General features: G+C 39.5%; 1 protein-coding gene across 3 annotated transcripts in view; it reads left to right on the top strand.

The window, feature by feature from the left end:
- The first annotated feature begins 10,287 nt into the window (after positions 1–10,287).
- Positions 10,288–20,093, top strand: part of immp2l (inner mitochondrial membrane peptidase subunit 2) — a 111,618-nt gene continuing 101,812 nt past the window's right edge. Inside the window, exons 1-2 of one of the 3 annotated variants that reach the window (XM_034126993.1) lie at positions 10,288–10,359; positions 16,177–16,305. In XM_034126993.1, coding sequence (XP_033982884.1) covers positions 16,180–16,305 — 126 coding nt within the window. In that variant the 5' untranslated portion in view covers positions 10,288–10,359; positions 16,177–16,179. The other 2 variants (XM_034126994.1, XM_034126995.1) reach the window with 2 other exon arrangements.

The following is a 20,093-nucleotide window of genomic DNA, read 5'->3' as shown; positions in this document are numbered from 1 at the left end:
CTAAGTTAAGTTACTATGAAGACTAAGTTAAGACTAAGTTAAGTTAAGGTTAAGACTAAGTTAAGTTACTGTTAAGACTAAGTTAAGACTAAGTTAAGTTAAGGTTAAGACTAAGTTATTTAAACTAGAATCAGAATCCCTAAGTTAAGGTTAAGTGTAGTAACTGTTAAGACCAAGTTCAGTTAAGGTTAAGACTAAGTTAAGTTACTGTTAAGACTAAGTTAAGACTAAGTTAAGTTAAGATTAAGACTAAGTTAAGTTACTGTTAAGACTAAGTTAAGACTAAGTTAAGTTAAGGTTAAGGACTAAGTTAAGTTACTATTAAGACTAAGTTAAGTTAAGGTTAAAGACTAAGTTAAGTTACTGTTAAGACTAAGTTAAGACTAAGTTAAGTTAAGGTTAAGACTAAGTTATTTAAACTAGAATCAGAATCCCTAAGTTAAGGTTAAGTTAGTAACTGTTAAGACCAAGTTCAGTTAAGGTTAAGACTAAGTTAAGTTACTATTAAGACTAAGTTAAGACTAAGTTAAGTTAAGGTTAAGACTAAGTTAAGTTAAGGTTAAGACTAAGTTAAGTTAAGGTTAAGACTAAGTTAAGACTAAGTTAAGTTAAGGTTAAGACTAAGTTCAGTTAAGGTTAAGACTAAGTTAAGTTACTGTTAAGACTAAGTTAAGACTAAGTTAAGGTTAAGACTAAGTTAAGACTAAGTTAAGTTAAGGTTAAGACTAAGTTAAGTTAAGGTTAAGACTAAGTTAAGTTAAGGTTAAGACTAAGTTAAGTTACTGTTAAGACTAAGTTAAGTTAAGGTTAAGACTAAGTTAAGTTACTATTAAGACTAAGTTAAGTTACTATGAAGACTAAGTTAAGACTAAGTTAAGTTAAGGTTAAGACTAAGTTAAGTTACTATTAAGACTAAGTTAAGACTAAGTTAAGTTAAGGTTAAGACTAAGTTAAGTTACTGTTAAGACTAAGTTAAGACTAAGTTAAGTTAAGGTTAAGACTAAGTTATTTAAACTAGAATCAGAATCCCTAAGTTAAGGTTAAGTGTAGTAACTGTTAAGACCAAGTTCAGTTAAGGTTAAGACTAAGTTAAGTTACTGTTAAGACTAAGTTAAGACTAAGTTACGTTAAGGTTAAGACTAAGTTAAGTTAAGGTTAAGACTAAGTTAAGTTACTATTAAGACTAAGTTAAGTTACTATGAAGACTAAGTTAAGACTAAGTTAAGTTTAAGGTTAAGACTAAGTTAAGTTACTGTTAAGACTAAGTTAAGACTAAGTTAAGTTAAGGTTAAGACTAAGTTATTTAAACTAGAATCAGAATCCCTAAGTTAAGGTTAAGTGTAGTAACTGTTAAGACCAAGTTCAGTTAAGGTTAAGACTAAGTTAAGTTACTATTAAGACTAAGTTAAGTTAAGGTTAAGACTAAGTTAAGTTACTGTTAAGACTAAGTTAAGACTAAGTTAAGTTAAGGTTAAGACTAAGTTATTTAAACTAGAATCAGAATCCCTAAGTTAAGGTTAAGTTTAGTAACTGTTAAGACCAAGTTCAGTTAAGGTTAAGACTAAGTTAAGTTACTATTAAGACTAAGTTAAGACTAAGTTAAGTTAAGGTTAAGACTAAGTTAAGTTAAGGTTAAGACTAAGTTAAGTTAAGGTTAAGACTAAGTTAAGACTAAGTTAAGTTAAGGTTAAGACTAAGTTCAGTTAAGGTTAAGACTAAGTTAAGTTACTGTTAAGACTAAGTTAAGACTAAGTTAAGGTTAAGACTAAGTTAAGACTAAGTTAAGTTAAGGTTAAGACTAAGTTAAGTTAAGGTTAAGACTAAGTTAAGTTAGGTTAAGACTAAGTTAAGTTACTGTTAAGACTAAGTTAAGTTAAGGTTAAGACTAAGTTAAGTTACTATTAAGACTAAGTTAAGTTACTATGAAGACTAAGTTAAGACTAAGTTAAGTTAAGGTTAAGACTAAGTTAAGTTACTATTAAGACTAAGTTAAGACTAAGTTAAGTTAAGGTTAAGACTAAGTTAAGTTACTGTTAAGACTAAGTTAAGACTAAGTTAAGTTAAGGTTAAGACTAAGTTATTTAAACTAGAATCAGAATCCCTAAGTTAAGGTTAAGTGTAGTAACTGTTAAGACCAAGTTCAGTTAAGGTTAAGACTAAGTTAAGTTACTGTTAAGACTAAGTTAAGACTAAGTTACGTTAAGGTTAAGACTAAGTTAAGACTAAGTTAAGTTAAGGTTAAGACTAAGTTAAGTTAAGGTTAAGACTAAGTTAAGTTAAGGTTAAGACTAAGTTAAGTTACTGTTAAGACTAAGTTAAGTTAAGGTTAAGACTAAGTTAAGTTACTATTAAGACTAAGTTAAGTTACTATGCAGACTAAGTTAAGACTAAGTTAAGTTAAGGTTAAGACTAAGTTAAGTTACTATTAAGACTAAGTTAAGACTAAGTTAAGTTAAGGTTAAGACTAAGTTAAGTTACTGTTAAGACTAAGTTAAGACTAAGTTAAGTTAAGGTTAAGACTAAGTTATTTAAACTAGAATCAGAATCCCTAAGTTAAGGTTAAGTGTAGTAACTGTTAAGACCAAGTTCAGTTAAGGTTAAGACTAAGTTAAGTTAAGATTAAGACTAAGTTAAGTTACTGTTAAGACTAAGTTAAGACTAAGTTAAGTTAAGGTTAAGACTAAGTTAAGTTACTATTAAGACTAAGTTAAGACTAAGTTAAGTTAAGGTTAAGACTAAGTTAAGTTACTGTTAAGACTAAGTTAAGACTAAGTTAAGTTAAGGTTAAGACTAAGTTATTTAAACTAGAATCAGAATCCCTAAGTTAAGGTTAAGTTTAGTAACTGTTAAGACCAAGTTCAGTTAAGGTTAAGACTAAGTTAAGTTACTATTAAGACTAAGTTAAGACTAAGTTAAGTTACTATTAAGACTAAGTTAAGACTAAGTTAAGTTAAGGTTCAGACTAAGTTAAGTTACTATTCAGACTAAGTTAAGACTAAGTTAAGACTAAGTTAAGTTAAGGTTAAGACTAAGTTAAGTTACTGTTAAGACTAAGTTAAGTTACTGTTAAGACTAAGTTAAGTTACTGTTAAGACTAAGTTAAGTTAAGGTTCAGACTAAGTTATTTAAACTAGAATCAGAATCCCTAAGTTAAGGTTAAGTTTAGTAACTGTTAAGACCAAGTTCAGTTAAGGTTAAGACTAAGTTAAGTTACTATTAAGACTAAGTTAAGACTAAGTTAAGTTACTATTAAGACTAAGTTAAGACTAAGTTAAGTTAAGGTTCAGACTAAGTTAAGTTACTATTCAGACTAAGTTAAGACTAAGTTAAGACTAAGTTAAGTTAAGGTTAAGACTAAGTTAAGTTACTGTTAAGACTAAGTTAAGTTAAGGTTAAGACTAAGTTAAGTTACTGTTCAGACTAAGTTAAGACTAAGTTAAGTTAAGGTTAAGACTAAGTTAAGTTACTGTTAAGACTAAGTTAAGACTAAGTTAAGACTAAGTTAAGTTAAGGTTGAGACTAAGTGATTTAAACTAGAATCAGAATCCCTTTATCTGTGCTGCAACGGGGACATTTACATGAGAACACAGCAGAGTAGTGCAGATGAAGTAAACAGACTGACATGGTAACAAAGTCAAAAAGAACTATGTATGCAGACGTGAAGAAGCACGATAAGTCAAAGAGAAGTACACCATGGTGTTACAAAGTGACTATATATAACGAAAGAGATAGCTGCTACTGTTTGCAGATGGATTGTTTTTTAAGAAACAATAAAGTGTCAATTGCAGTACTTGTACTTGTGCTACTTAAAGTACATTTAGCTGATACCTCCTTACTACAAAAAAGGATGTGAGGACCTCTACAAAGAGACCCTTCCTCACCAGCAGCAGGGACACAGTGACACATTGGCATGAATAATGTTTCATCTTTATGTCCTTATTTCTGACATTACTACTCTGTTCACACTTTATCACAGAATCTCACTCTGGAGGGAACACAGGGATTTGTACCCTTTGCAGACCTTTGACATGCACTAAAACCTATTGACCTACAGGAGAGGAAAGAGCTTAGTTTGATTTCTAATGTTCTTGTTTATTATGCCTTCATTACATGTCTTGTTTCCAACAGGTAGACATCAATCAAATATCCACATTTAGGAGATTATTTAACTGTGTTTTGATTTGACCCCAATTCATCAAAAGTTATCATTACACAATGCCATATTTAGACTATTTCAGAAAACTTAATGTGAGTAATGTCCTTTTTCACCTGTAGAGAATCAAAGTGTACCTCAACGACGAAGGTACGTTTTAACCGTTTGTTTTTTAGTTCAAATTGAAACTAAAAAAAGAGCAGAAACGGGTCGTTTTTTTGTTTTTCAATTTTGCCCCAAAACAAAAAACGGAAATTCAGCTCGTTTTTTTCGTTTTTCTGTTCTTACTGTTAAAACAAGTATACCACTCAATGTTTCGTTTCCATAAGTGGGTGCGTCTCCAGCGCCTCCTTGCTTCTGATTGGCTAGTGTGCCCTATGCTTGCGCTGTACCCTTCAAAATAAAGGTTCTACGTCTTTGCCTTTAGACTGCGTTACAAATATACGTATATTATTATGTTCATACATGCAGAAAGTACAGAAGACAGTCTGTCCGTATGTCTGTCTTTCTATGTATATGTCTGTCTTTCTATCTCGATGTCTGTCTGTCTGTCTGTCTGTCTGTCTGTCTGTCTCGATGTCTTTCTATGTATATATCTGTCTGTCTGTCTGTCTGTCTGTCTCGATGTCTGTCTGTCTGTCTGTCTGTCTGTCTGTCTGTCTGTCTGTCTGTCTGTCTCGATGTCTTTCTATGTATATATCTGTCTGTCTGTCTGTCTGTCTGTCTGTCTGTCTGTCTGTCTGTCTGTCTGTCTGTCTGTCTGTCTCTCTGTCTGTCTGTCTGTCTGTCTCGATGTCTGTCTGTCTGTCTGTCTGTCTTTCTATGTATATGTCTGTCTGTCTGTCTGTCTGTCTGTCTGTCTGTCTGTCTGTCTGTCTGTCTGTCTGTCTGTCTGTCTGTCTGTCTGTCTGTCTGTCTTTCTGTAACTATATTTTAGAGTTTAAAGCGTAGCCACTTTTACTCCACTACATGTATTTAAAACCTGTAGTTACTTTACAGATGTGGATGAATGATGTGAAATATAATCAAGTGTTAAATCAGACTTTAGTTCCACCTGGAGTAAATTCACAAGCTACCCTGCAGTATACAAAGTCATTCAAACTAGCTGCACCTTTACCAGCTTTGAGAACACTTTCATGATCAATCATTATAAAACATATCATATATATTATTCTGAAATGGACCAATCTGCACAATGACTACTTTTACTGTCGCTACTTTCACTATATTTTGATGATAATACTTTTATACTTTTACTTGAGGAACATTTTGAATGCAGGACTTTTACTTTTAACAGAGTATTCCTACACTCTGGGACTTCTACTTTTACTCAAGTACAAGATCTGAGTACTTCGACAATGGTTGATTTCCAAATGTTCTGTTGGTGCATGGATGATAAAATAATAGCGTTTGATTGTATTGCCTTACGTATGCAGCTATTTGCCTGTGTTTAGAAACATAATTAAACATACCATGGACACACATTCAAACAATTCTCCATTTATTAAACATTGCAGATGAACAATTAACAAGTCATACAGCTAAAGAAAACTACAACAATTATTTTCTGTATGATGATATCATGGAACCTGGAATTTGAACACACACACAATAACTTAATAAACGACTGAACTGCTGTCCACTTTAGGGGAGGGCCCTTAAAGCATCCAGTGCTGCAGACAGTCCAGCAACCTGGGTATACACTGGCTCCTGATCCCTGCACTTAAGGCATTGGGGAGATGTTATCCTCCACTCCTCCACACAGAGCCTGCATCCCACGATGCTTCGGCAGCAGGAGGAAAACATGGGTCCAGTCATTGTTTCTTTAAAAAGAAAAAAGACAGGTTTTTAAAGATGTGCTGATAGTTACTGATTGATGTCATGGACTGTATTTCTGAAGCATGCACTCAAACTGAGAAAGATACCATTGAGAAATAGATTTGAAAAGATTAACTTAGAATAATATGAAAATCCGGCACCTATACGTTTTATTTTTTAAATACTGTTTGTTACACTGAGCATTATTCAAAGAGAGGATGAAAACGATACCTCTGCAGATCAAACAGCTAAATGCCTGTTTGACTTCTGGCCTTGGTACTACCAAGTCATGGCTGGCTGCCACTATGTCTTGTGACTTCTTCCAGGCCTTGGGATGCATCCAGCAGTTCCTCCACCTTGTTGCTCAGTGTGTGGACTTCAGATACCTCATTTCTGTTTTTGTCACAGTTTGAAAATAGTTTAAGTATTAGCAGTCATTTAAGATTTTTTCTTCATTTTATTAGAGATAAAAGAAAGTATTCCGTGGCAAATTAGATGATGCTAAATAAACAAGAGCATGTGGAAACATTTCATTTCTTGAAATTACATTTGAGAAACCGGCTCGAGATACACTTGTTGTTATATTCCATGGAATGCTCTTAACATCCCGATAGCAATGAATATCTGAAGTGCTTTGACAAAAAATCCATAAAAAATATCATCTGTGGAAGCTGTAGTACTGTAAAAAGCACGACCAATCATCTGAGCCGGCCCGGCTAAAATAACTGGATGGCCTACCTGCCTGTCAGCCTTCCATCTGTGCACAAACTTATCTCGTGCCCTCATTGGTCATGTGCGCGTTCGTGTGTGTTGGAGGAGGGGCTCTGTAAGGAAGTGGCAGATTTTCTCCGGTTGTGTATTTTCAAATTCTAGCGATCTCGAGCCGGTTTCTCAAACTTACCTACCCTACCTTTAAAGGATATTGTTTATAAATGCTGATTGTAGAACTGATGTTGACTGTGACTCTTCATACCATGTGCTGACCCACAGAGTGCTGAGGTGTGCTACAGTGAAGCCCATGCTTATGCATGCCTGCCCCAGATGGCAAACTTGTATAGCCCTTGAGCTGCAAAAATGCTAAATGGCCAGAAAGCAGCCTTTTTCAAATAATGAGAGGGTTTTGCCAGTCTGTTGTTAGCGAGTAAAATAAAGTGAAATGCTGCACATCGTGACCCTTCAGTTTGAGTGCTCGCCCTTCTTTACACATTACATTATTTCCCCTATTGATAGACCAGTTCAAACCTTCTCCAGACAAAATCAGTTTTGTTATCCAACCACACCTGCTTCTTGAGCTTCTTCGACGCCATTGCCTGAAAGCAGAACTCTCAACAGCATGGATCTTTCTTGCATTCGGCTTCCAGTACAAAGACCCTTTATGAGAGAAATAAAGAGTCAAGACACGTGAAAATAAAATGTTAAAAGGGGCACATTGTTGTACTGATAGCACTTTCAGACCCTTATCTTTTGCACAAATCAAAATGAAATATAGAATAATTATATTTACCAGTTGTCCCTTCAGACGCAACGATTTCATTCCCAACGGTGTCTGTAAGGATGTACTCCTCACTGTCTCCCATGGCCACATTCACTTTTCCTGTGATCAGTGGAACGCTTGCCTCTGATTCAACAAATCTGATCATGACCACCCTTGTGGAAACAATCTTTCCATCCATTATGTCTGACACATGTATTGACCTGTAATGCAAAAAGAACAGTGACACACATTTAGTTAGCAACATGGACTAAAACGTAACATTCTAAAGCATGCCAACGTATGAAATGGGCATCTCATTACCTTTGAAATGACCGAGGGGTGCTACTTGATCTAGTCAACTGACTCATGTTTGCAGGAGACATTGGCTGACTATGACGGAACTAAACCTTGAAGACAACATCACACGATATTGTGTGTCCACTCTTACCTGTCGGGTAGCCAAAATTGGACTTGACCGGATGGTGCAGTCCTGGAACAGAATCCAAGGTTTGTATAGCAGTTTTCAGAATGTTACTTAAGCCCCATAACAAATGACCTTCTTTATGCATTTTTATAAGTTGTACTTATATCCTACATTTGTTTCTCTCTGTATCCCCTTTTTTACACTAGGTTGATGGAAATGTTTAAATGTGGCATGTATATATTCCAATATTTCAATAATTGTCTGAGTAAAGACATATCTAATCTAGTTTATAGATTGCTCTTATTGCATGAAACATATATATCTGGTAAGTAAATAAACAGTCAAATTAAAAACATACTTTTTAAAGTTTGTAAGAAGTGTACTAATAGCACAAGTAACATTTGTTGTAAGGGCAGGCCATGATTACACGCTGTGTGAGGTTCATTGATATGCATGATATGTAACATTACACTAACAATGGCCACTTATTTGTGCTTTTCTTTTAAGGTAAGGGTATCCCAGATCAACTTGCTCATGGTGGATGCCCAAAGAGACTGCCTGCAGATCTTTTGCCTGAAGCTACAGATGCTGCAGACTGCTTTCATCAGGAAGTGGGGTCCTCTCTGACACGAGTGTCGCTGTTTGGGAGAAACCCATTTGCCACTGTGGAGCACCAGACAGCAGCTGAACAAGAATTTGCAACGAACTATGCGGACATTGCTGAACTCTTTGAGCGTGCCATTCATAACCAGCCAGCACCATTCCAAAACGGGATAAAGGATCTCATAGACATTGTAAGAAGATATGTGTAAAGGCAAGTGCAGGGATCAGGAGCCAGTGTATACCCAGGTTGCTGGACTGTCTGCAGCACTGGATGCTTTAAGGGCCCTCCCCTAAAGTGGACAGCAGTTCAGTCGTTTATTAAGTTATTGTGTGTGTGTTCAAATTCCAGGTTCCATGATATCATCATACAGACAATAATTGTTGTAGTTTTCTTTAGCTGTATGACTTGTTAATTGTTCATCTGCAATGTTTAATACATGGAGAATTGTTTGAATGTGTGTCCATGGTATGTTTAATTATGTTTCTAAACACAGGCAAATAGCTGCATACGTAAGGCAATACAATCAAACGCTATTATTTTATCATCCACGCACCAACAGAACATTTGGAAATCAACCATTGTAGAAGTACTCAGATCATGTACTTGAGTAAACGTAGAAGTACTCAGATCTTGTACTTGAGTAAAAGTAGAAGTACTCAGATCATGTACTTGAGTAAAAGTAGAAGTACTCAGATCTTGTACTTGAGTAAAAGTAGAAGTACCAGGGTGTAGGAATACGCTGTTACAGTAAAAGTCCTGCATTCAAAATGTTCCTCAAGTAAAAGTATAAAAGTATTATCATCAAAATATAGTGAAAGTAGAGACAGTAAAAGTAGTGATTGTGCAGATTGGTCCATTTCAGAATAATATATATGATATGTTTTATAATGATTGATCATGAAAGTGTTCTCAAAGCTGGTAAAGGTGCAGCTAGTTTGAATGACTTTGTATACTGCAGGGTAGCTTGTGAATTTACTCCAGGTGGAACTAAAGTCTGATTTAACACTTGGTTATATTTCACATCATTCATCCACATCTGTGAAGTAACTAAAGGTACTAAATACATGTAGTGGAGTAAAAGTGGCTACGCTTTAAACTCTAAAATATAGTTACAGAAAGACAGACAGACAGACAGACAGACAGACAGACAGACATCGAGATAGAAAGCCATCGAGACAGACAGACAGACATATACATAGAAAGACAGACATACGGACAGACTGTCTTCTGTACTTTCTGCATGTATGAACATAATAATATACGTATATTTGTAACGCAGTCTAAAGGCAAAGACGTAGAACCTTTATTTTGAAGGGTACAGCGCAAGCATAGGGCACACTAGCCAATCAGAAGCAAGGAGGCGCTGGAGACGCACCCACTTATGGAAACGAAACATTGAGTGGTATACTTGTTTTAACAGTAAGAACAGAAAAACGAAAAAACGAGCTGAATTTCCGTTTTTTCGTTTTGGGGCAAAATTGAAAAACAAAAAAACGACCCGTTTTTGCTCTTTTTTTAGTTTCAATTTGAACTAAAAAACAAACGGTTAAAACGTACCTTCGTCCTCAACCTATTTATGTAGTCTGATTATATGTTTTATAATCTGTGGGATAGAGTAGAAACAGATCAGTCAGGTATTTAATATTTGTCCTTTTTAATTTTATTTAGCTCTATTTATTTGTAATGTTTTATTTTGTTCACTGCGCTGTGTGTCTTTGAATATTTGTAATTAATATAATAGAACATACAATTAATTGTGAAGGTAAAACGTTTTAAAATAAGATATTTAACTCTTTAAAATTAACCCGAAACAGAACCCGGCGGGCTTTAGGACCCGGATGCGACGCGTGACGTAGCACAACTACAGGAGGACCTGCACGTTTCTGGTAGGTGAGTGTTAGCATGTGTAGCTTTAGCCTTAGTTTCTCACGTAAATGCATGATTTTAAACACCAGAAAAGAGACTTTAAGCTTCTCCCCTGAAGGCTCCTCTGACCCGCTGTCACTGACATGCTGTGTTGTGTTCCACATTGTTCTTTAAAAGTTAAAAATGCCTGTTAGCCGCTGATGCTAGCCGTTAGCACTGAGTGTACTGACAGCTGCAGGTGAAGCTGATTAAAGGTGGAACATGGAGACGGTTTGAAGGTGAATGTTGTTAAGGTGGAAGAGGTGGAAGTTACCAAGTAGATTTAAGGGCTTTATCATCATACAGTATGCACAGCAGCTGCAGTGTTGATATGCAATGCACATCTGAAGCTCCTCCAGCAATGCAATATGAATATATATAGGACATAAAACAATACATTAAAATAGTGCATGAAGAAACAGAGTAAAATAGTTCAGACTAGTGTACAAGTAATGCAGATGAAGTAAACTATATACATGTAGGCCTACAAATACATATACAATAAGCTAAATAATGCAGATGCAATGTTGTAAGTGACCACGTAAATGCAGGTATACATTTACTCAAGTATTCAATTTAAAAAGCCTTTTCTGGTTAGTGATCTTCTGTAGAATTTGTCCATGTTACTTATCAGACGCTTTTATCCAAAGCGACTTACATACTCAACACTGTGGACAATCCCCACAGGAGCAATTTGGGGTGAAGTGTCTTGCCCAGGGACACAAGTCTTCTTCGCTGCTTTTGTGGCAGACTACAGCGCCACTTACAGGCCTGGCATATGTACTACAGCATCTCCAGCGCTTTCGAGCGGCAACGGCCGGCCGTGGCCCAACCCCACATTCCCCTGATTGGTGGAGTTGGCCCAATAGCCGTAGCGCCACCGTCCTGACGTCAGAACAGTGTTCAAATCTGGATCAGTTTTTATCAGATCCGTTGCAGCCCCTTTTTTAGAGATTTGGGTATGGAGGAAAATAGACAGGGTTGTGTTTTCTGACACTTGGTGAGTTCCCTGGAACACCGGGGACACATATTCATGTAGAAAAGACGTACAAAAGTGCATTTTGCATGATAGGTCCCCTTTAACGAAGAGCTTAAATGATGAGTTGATGATGACACTTTATGATTGAAATGGAAATGTCAAATATTTTCAGCACATGGATTTAAATCTGGGGTTTGTCAGTCCAAAGTATGGAATAGGATCAGGGCCACATGAGGAAAATGTTTTGGGGATGTGACCAAAAGTAAATAATAATTAGTAAACATTTTTTTTAAATAATTTCTTCAGATTATTTAGTTTTTTCTGAAAACAATTGTCAAAAGAAAAAAAAATGTCCAGGATAAATTTTTTTCTTCCAAATCTCATAATTCTGAGAAAAACATTTTAGAATTTTCTTTCCAGAAACAATTCTGAGTTTATTTTAGAATTCTGAGGAAAACATTTTTTTGTCATTATCTTTTAAGATAAATTAATTTTTTTTTCGAAAAAGAAAAATGTCAAACAAAATTGAAAGAAAAAAAGAAATCTGAAATCTCATTAAAGTCAGGTCACATTTTTTTTTTACTTCTGGTCACTCCCATGTTTTCCCTCATGTGGCTCTAATCCCCTTCTGTCCAAAACAACATGAACATATTTAGATATACAAGATAAACCATTTCCCTAGAGACATGTTGAGTGTGAGCTGTCTTCGTGCTTTCTGGGGATCTCATTGTTGTTGGTGACCCGCTGCAGTTTTCCTGAAGTGTCCGGGCGTTCCCACCAGTAGAATATGTTGGTAGAATTTAACATGGGTGTCTATTGGCATGGCAGCTGGCCAGTTAATGACACTATTGGGCCAGATGTGATGGTTACTTTGATATAGTGAAGACATCGAGACGACTCTGACAAATTCAGCTACTGTAAGCATGAACATTGAATATGGAGAGTGAATATTGTGGGATTTAGAGCAGGTTTAATATCAGGAGATTTTTTAAAGACCCTCTAAGTGAAGATGTCATCCGGCATTCTGAACATTCCGTCACATGCACAGCCATTATAGAATCTGAAACGCTCTGAACATTTCTCACAACCTAAACGGTTATTTTAGGAAAACCGTTCAATCGATCAAAAAACCCTTTTGGTCCAATAGAGTGGAGAGTCTGGAGAGCTGTTTAAACTCTGAATCTTTTTTCTCCGTTAAAGTATGCCCGATTAGTAAGACCTCAAAGTTGGATGATTTTGAGCTCTGTTCCTGCCGATCTCCCATTCATTCCTATGGGGAACCGTTAGATTAAGGTTGCTGCATTTAGATTACATTTCTGTTGTGATTAGGCCGTCTCTTGTGTTGACAGGTGCATGCTAAAACGATTTTCAGCGTTATTTCTCTCTGATGTTTAGTGCTGTTGAGTCTCTGTCCGCCTGTGTTTCTTTCCCAGAGTTTTGACTTTACATGTAATGGTGCCTGTGTGAATGCACAATTAGTGTTTGTATTCCAGTTGTATGTAGTAGTAGTAGTGGGGTACAAAGAACATTACAACTGCACTTTTACCCAGATTTTTAATGGAGAACTTTTCTTCTTTTACTTAAGCAATAAGTCAGAGTACTTCCTCCACCTCTGATTACAACTCTAATTAGTCAAACAGTAAGCTGCCACATCTCTCACTCTCTGAAGAACCACACTCGTTATATTTCAATGTCCCGGTTTGCGTCCTACAGAGCTCCTAAAGGGCCATGAAAAGAAAAAAGAGAGAGAGAAAGTATCTCGTTCGCACAAGATACTTTCTCCTTTTCAAATAGCTCTACACCCCTGGCCGAAATGTCCTTAAAATGAAGTCCGAGTTCGAAATATATCTCAAATAATGTATGCACTGCCATTTCCCCAAATAAACATAACAGTCTGCAATGAAACGGTTGTCTCCTGTGTGCTCCTCTTCCTACACTGGTATATAGAAAATAGCTTAGGGGAAGTGTGTCTGCGGCGGTCTGTAATCAGCCCCCCCCCCCGCCTCTCTTCATCCTCCCCGGTGGATTTATCGGTCTGGAAAAGCTCCGGGACGCCGACATTAGTTACCGTTTGAGATGGACTCCAGCCCAGAGACCCAGAAATGTAATTCCAGCAATCGCAGAAAGAGCAAAGCACTGCGTCTCCGTCTGATTCGCTGACCCCCGCTCTCTGAATCTGATATTTATACCACTCTGTGTCCGTCTCTTCTGAATAAGTGGAATGGTTAGTGGGATTGGGGTTTGTTGAGCGCCAGATGGATCTGTCTCTCAGACGGAGAGAGTCCTCCTCATACGGAAGAGATTAGGGAGGGAGATTTGTCTCTTTTAAAGTAGAGACACTACATACTGATATACACCTGAGCATCAGCAGGAGAGGACTCTTTAAAGTAGAGACACTACATACTGATATACACCTGAACATCAGCAGGAGAGGACTCTTTAAAGTAGAGACACTACATACTGATATACACCTGAGCATCAGCAGGAGAGGACTCTTTAAAGTAGAGACACTACATACTGATATACACCTGAACATCAGCAGGAGAGGACTCTTTAAAGTAGAGACACTACATACTGATACACACCTGAACATCAGCAGGAGAGGACTCTTTAAAGTAGAGACACTACATACTGATATACACCTGAACATCAGCAGGAGAGGACTCTTTAAAGTAGAGACACTACATACTGATACACACCTGAACATCAGCAGGAGAGGACTCTTTAAAGTAGAGACACTACATACTGATATACACCTGAACATCAGCAGGAGAGGACTCTTTAAAGTAGAGACACTACATACTGATACACACCTGAACATCAGCAGGAGAGGACTCTTTAAAGTAGAGACACTACATACTGATATACACCTGAACATCAGCAGGAGAGGACTCTTTAAAGTAGAGACACTACATACTGATATACACCTGAACATCAGCAGGAGAGGACTCTTTAAAGTAGAGACACTACATACTGATATACACCTGAACATCAGCAGGAGAGGACTCTTTAAAGTAGAGACACTACATACTGATATACACCTGAACATCAGCAGGAGAGGACTCTTTAAAGTAGAGACACTACATACTGATATACACCTGAACATCAGTACAGTCACTTTCCACCACTGCTGTTCAGCTGCTGGTTATCATGTTGAGTGAGAGGTGACATTACGGGGAAGTCAAATCCAGATTATCTTCTATATTTCTTCCTAAACGCTTCACAGCCGCAGTGATGGACGTTTCCCCGGCTGCAGCTGGAGGGGGAGTGTGTAGGGAGTGTGTAGGGAGTGTGTGTGTGTGTAGGGAGTGTGTGTGTGATGGTGTTTCATGTGTTGTGATGTGGAAGTAATATCTGTACGTCCGCACCGGGCTGTTAGCTGTTTGCTGAAGGCAGCGGTGCATGATGGGTAATTTCACGCCTGTCTGGGCTTCCTGTGAAAGCAAAGTGGATGAAAAAGTGTCCGGGGAGACGGGCCGATGTGTTTCCACTGTCCAAACGCCAAACCTGTGGGGGATTAACAGGATTTTGCTGATGCATGTTGGAGTCACTCACATTGTGCTTGGATTAATGTCTAACCTTACATTCGTTTCACCGCCTGCAACTTGTCCAGAACAGAACAGCCAGAGTTCTCACCGGTGCAAAAAGGTCCGCACACATAACCCCCATACTTGCACAACTACACTGGCTCCCAGTCCACTACAGGATCCAGTTTAAGGTTCTGCTCCTGACCTACAAAGCCCTGAATGGACAAAGCCCAAAATACCTCTGTGACCTCATCCGTACCCAGACATCTACCCGCTCCCTCCGCTCCAGCCACGCTCCTCTTCTTTACATCCCCCGCACACGTCTCCGGACAATGGGGGACCGAGCCTTCTGCTCATTCGCCCCGCGCCTCTGGAACTCCCTCCCAGATCAGCTGAGATCTGCCCCTTCCACCGAGGTCTTGAAAACCGGCCTTAAGACCCTCTTCTTTCGGCAGGCCTTCCAATAAACTTTGAGCATGGTACACCTGGAGTACTGCCATTTTTATCGCTATCTCCGACTTTTATTTAATTTATTATTATCCTTTGTTGTGAAGCGCTTCGAGATTTGTCTTGGCAGATGAGATATATATAAATTAAATGCATTATTATTATTATTTACTGATATATGGAGCTAAACCGGCTTTAAACTGCAGAGAGAATGGGAAGATATACAATTCAGTCTGGTGAAATCTACTTTATTCAAGTATATGAAGGTAAGGTACTTTAGAGTTTTATTCCATAACAAGACCAGATTCTTATCTTAGAAATAAGCAATTTGGCATGAAAACAGCTTAAAAATGTGACTTTTATCTAGAGATATCTCAGTTGAAGGGAGAAGACCTACTGTTTTACTTTCTTAGACAATTTCTGCACAGAATAACAAGAAGATAATAAATGAGGTTAGGGCTGGGTGGTATACCGTGAACTTTATACCTTAAATCCCCTGAGAACCCTGGGGACTGCTTTCACTGCTGCACCGCTGAAATGCATGCTGGGGCAAGTGTAGTAGCAGTAGCATAACATGTGAAGCTGAATGTAAAGATGGACACTGAGACAGGAGAGGAGCTGTGTCTGTCGTTTGGAGGTTTTTTGGATTAAAAAAATCTGACGTGGACCAAACAAACATTTATTGCAAATGTTGTCGAACTAAAATGATTGCCCGAGGAGGAAACACAAGAAGTTTACTCCCCCACCTCAACAGGAAGCACTTATTGGAGTACGAAGCTGAAGGAACCTTAGTGCTGTTTACTTCCCTTAGTGATGGTGTTTCCTGTTTCCTGTTTCCTGTCCAGGTGATGGCTCAGCAGGCATGGCGCAAAATACGGATGTTAGTTAGCGGCATCATCGTGGGGGTTTCCGTCCTAACGACCGCCATCGATCGACTCGCCTCCGTGACGCTAGTGACGGGACGGTCGATGCAGGTGAGACGTCCATCCACCAATCAGACATCATTAGCCACCTTTAGCTTAGCGGTGGTGACGTGAAGTCATGTGACCGTGCTGTAGTTCCTTTATAGCCCAACATTAGCCACCTTTAGCTTAGCGGTGGTGACGTGAAGTCATGTGACCGTGCTGTAGTTCCTTTATAGCCCAACATTAGCCTCCTTTAGCTTAGCGCTGGTGACGTGAAGTCATGTGACCATGCTGTAGTTCCTTTATAGCCCAACATTAGCCACCTTTAGCTTAGCGGTGGTGATGTGAAGTCATGTGACCGTGCTGTAGTTCCTTTATAGCCCAACATTAGCCTCCTTTAGCTTAGCGGTGGTGACGTGAAGTCATGTGACCGTGCTGTAGTTCCTTTATAGCCCAACATTAGCCTCCTTTAGCTTAGCGCTGGTGACGTGAAGTCATGTGACCGTGCTGTAGTTCCTTTATAGCCCAACATTAGCCACCTTTAGCTTAGCGGTGGTGACGTGAAGTCATGTGACCGTGCTGTAGTTCCTTTATAGCCCAACATTAGCCTCCTTTAGCTTAGCGCTGGTGACGTGAAGTCATGTGACCGTGCTGTAGTTCCTTTATAGCCCAACATTAGCCACCTTTAGCTTAGCGGTGGTGATGTGAAGTCATGTGACCGTGCTGTAGTTCCTTTATAGCCCAACATTAGCCTCCTTTTGCTTAGCGGTGGTGACTTGAAGTCATGTGACCGTGCTGTAGTTCCTTTATAGCCCAACATTAGCCTCCTTTAGCTTAGCGCTGGTGACGTGAAGTCATGTGACCGTGCTGTAGTTCCTTTATAGCCCAACATTAGCCACCTTTAGCTTAGCGGTGGTGATGTGAAGTCATGTGACCGTGCTGTAGTTCCTTTATAGCCCAACATTAGCCTCCTTTAGCTTAGCGGTGGTGACGTGAAGTCATGTGACCGTGCTGTAGTTCCTTTATAGCCCAACATTAGCCACCTTTAGCTTAGCGGTGGTGATGTGAAGTCATGTGACCGTGCTGTAGTTCCTTTATAGCCCAACATTAGTTTGACTTAAGTAGGATTTTGCATGCAGGACCTTCACTTTTACAGTTTGGTTAGTTTACTTTGACTTAAGTTTCTTCTGCTCCCGACAGTAAACAAGGTGCTCATTGAGAGTCAGAGACGGACAAATATGAAACACTGAAACAAAACGAGTGCTCTTGGGTTTTGACCGATTTGGTTTCCTGTCGTGCTGCTTATTATCCCTGCTGTGTTTTTGCATTATGCATTAAACAATCTGCCCTCTATTTTTAATGAGCATGAATATTAGTAGTGCCTGTTTGCTTCCTGTTGTTTATTCATGTAGCTGCGTGTGGCGGGTCGTGAAGTCGACCTCTGCCAGAGATAAAACTTCCAGAGGAGGCTAAATGAGGAGTTTACACTTGTAAACCTTTAAGTTTCCAACATCAGAGACAGTTGATCAGCTTTATAATCCTGAACGTCACTAGGCGCTCCCAGCTGTGTGCGTCACTCTTTAGTGTCCCCTGGTCTCCCAGCTGTGTGCGTCACTCTTTAGTGTCCCCTGGTCTCCCAGCTGTGTGCGTCACTCTTTAGTGTCCCCTGGTCTCCCAGCTGTGTGCGTCACTCTTTAGTGTCCCCTGGTCGCCCAGCTGTGTGCGTCACTCTTTAGTGTCCCCTGGTCGCCCAGCTGTGTGCGTCACTCTTTAGTGTCCCCTGGTCGCCCAGCTGTGTGCGTCACTCTTTAGTGTCCCCTGGTCGCCCAGCTGTGTGCGTCACTCTTTAGTGTCCCCTGGTCCCCTAGCTGTGTGCGTCACTCTTTAGTGTCCCCTGGTCTCCCAGCTGTGTGCGTCACTCTTTAGTGTCCCCTGGTCTCCCAGCTGTGTGCGTCACTCTTTAGTGTCCCCTGGTCTCCCAGCTGTGTGCGTCACTCTTTAGTGTCCCCTGATCTACCAGCTGTGTGCGTCACTTTTTAGTGTCCCCTGGTATCCCAGCTGTGTGCGTCACTCTTTAGTGTCCCCTGGTCTCCAGCTGTGTGCGTCACTCTTTAGTGTCCGCTGGTCTCCCAGCTGTGTGCGTCACTCTTTAGTGTCCCCTGGTCTCCAGCTGTGTGCGTCACTATTTAGTGTCCCCTGTTCTCCCAGCTGTGTGCGTCACTCTTTAGTGTCCCCTGGTCTCCAGCTGTGTGCGTCACTCTTTAGTGTCCCCTGGTCTCCCAGCTGTGTGCGTCACTCTTTAGTGTCCCCTGGTCTCCCAGCTGTGTGCGTCACTCTTTAGTGTCCCCTGGTCTCCCAGCTGTGTGCGTCACTCTTTAGTGTCCCCTGGTCTCCAGCTGTGTGCTTCACTCTTTAGTGTCCCCTGGTCTCCCAGCTGTGTGCGTCACTCTTTAGTGTCCCCTGGTCTCCAGCTGTGTGCTTCACTCTTTAGTGTCCCCAGGGCTCCCAGCTGTGTGCGTCACTCTTTAGTGTCCCCTGGTCTCCCAGCTGTGTGCGTCACTCTTTAGTGTCCCCTGGTCTCCAGCTGTGTGCTTCACTCTTTAGTGTCCCCTGGTCTCCCAGCTGTGTGCGTCACTCTTTAGTGTCCCCTGGTCTCCAGCTGTGTGCTTCACTCTTTAGTGTCCCCTGGGCTCCCAGCTGTGTTCTGAGCTTCTTCAGCTGCTCATGTTTCCTCAAGTTGCTGAAGATATTTCTTCATGTGGAACATTTGTGTTTCTATATCTGCATCGAAAGTCTTCCTGTAACTGTAACATCTAATCTCTGTTGCTTCAGTGTGACAGAATAATATGTGTCTGTTATTAAAAAGAGACATTGACCCCTCAGTAGTGGTCATCTGATGCTGGATAATATGTTATTTATGAGATGAGAATATTCCCATCATGCTCTCGTCAGGTGAAGGGTCCTGTGATGAACGCTGCTCACTCTCGAGTTTGAACGGGGGACATTAACCTCTTAAAGCTTTGTAAATAAAAGACAGATGTAATGTTTTGTGTTTGGACTGAATGGCATCCGCCTGATAAGAACTGTACAAAACACACACACACACACCATTGAGAGACACAGATAGTGTGTGTGTGTGTGTGTGTGTGTGTGTGTGTGTGTGTGTGTGTGTGTGTGTGTGTGTGTGTGTGTGTGTGTGTGTGTGTGTGTGTGTGTGTGTGTGTGTGTGTGTGTGTGTGTGTGTGTGTGTGTGTGTGTGTGTGTGTGTGTGTGTGTGTGTGTGTGTGTGTGTGTGTGTGTGTGTGTGTGTGTGTGTGTGGTGTGTGTGTGTGTGTGTGTGTGTTGTGTGTGTGTGTGTGTGTGTGTGTGTGTGGTTGTGTGTGTGTGTGTGTGTGTGTGTGTGTGTCTTTCTCTCCTCTGTGTGTTGGTGTGTGTGTGTCTTTCTCTCACTGCTGGTTGTGTGTGTGTTTGCACTGCTTGTGTTGTTGTCATGGGAACAGTGTTCCCTGAGTAACGGCGGTATGAATACGGACGTTGTGACTTTTTAATTTTCTGTCGGAGAATCAGACGTGTGTGACGAGTCATGAAAATACATCCATGAACTTCCATCCAAAGATGTTCGTGTGTGACTGGATTTTTATGAAGTTAATAATATATTATATTAAATTGAGTCTCTTTATTCTTGGCTTGGATTTCCTAGAGTCTGATTAATAAGTCGTTAAATAAATGCAAGGTTTAGATTTAAACTTCCTGTTATATATTTAAATATGTCATGGAAATCATTCATTTATTATAGTGCATTGATTCAGTTCTTTAAATAATATAGTACTTTGTCTTTAAAAGGTCTTCAAAAGATT

This window comes from Trematomus bernacchii, unplaced genomic scaffold, assembly GCF_902827165.1.
Source record: "Trematomus bernacchii unplaced genomic scaffold, fTreBer1.1, whole genome shotgun sequence".
Lineage (NCBI taxonomy): Eukaryota > Metazoa > Chordata > Actinopteri > Perciformes > Nototheniidae > Trematomus > Trematomus bernacchii.
This window is presented reverse-complemented; position numbering and strand designations above follow the sequence as displayed.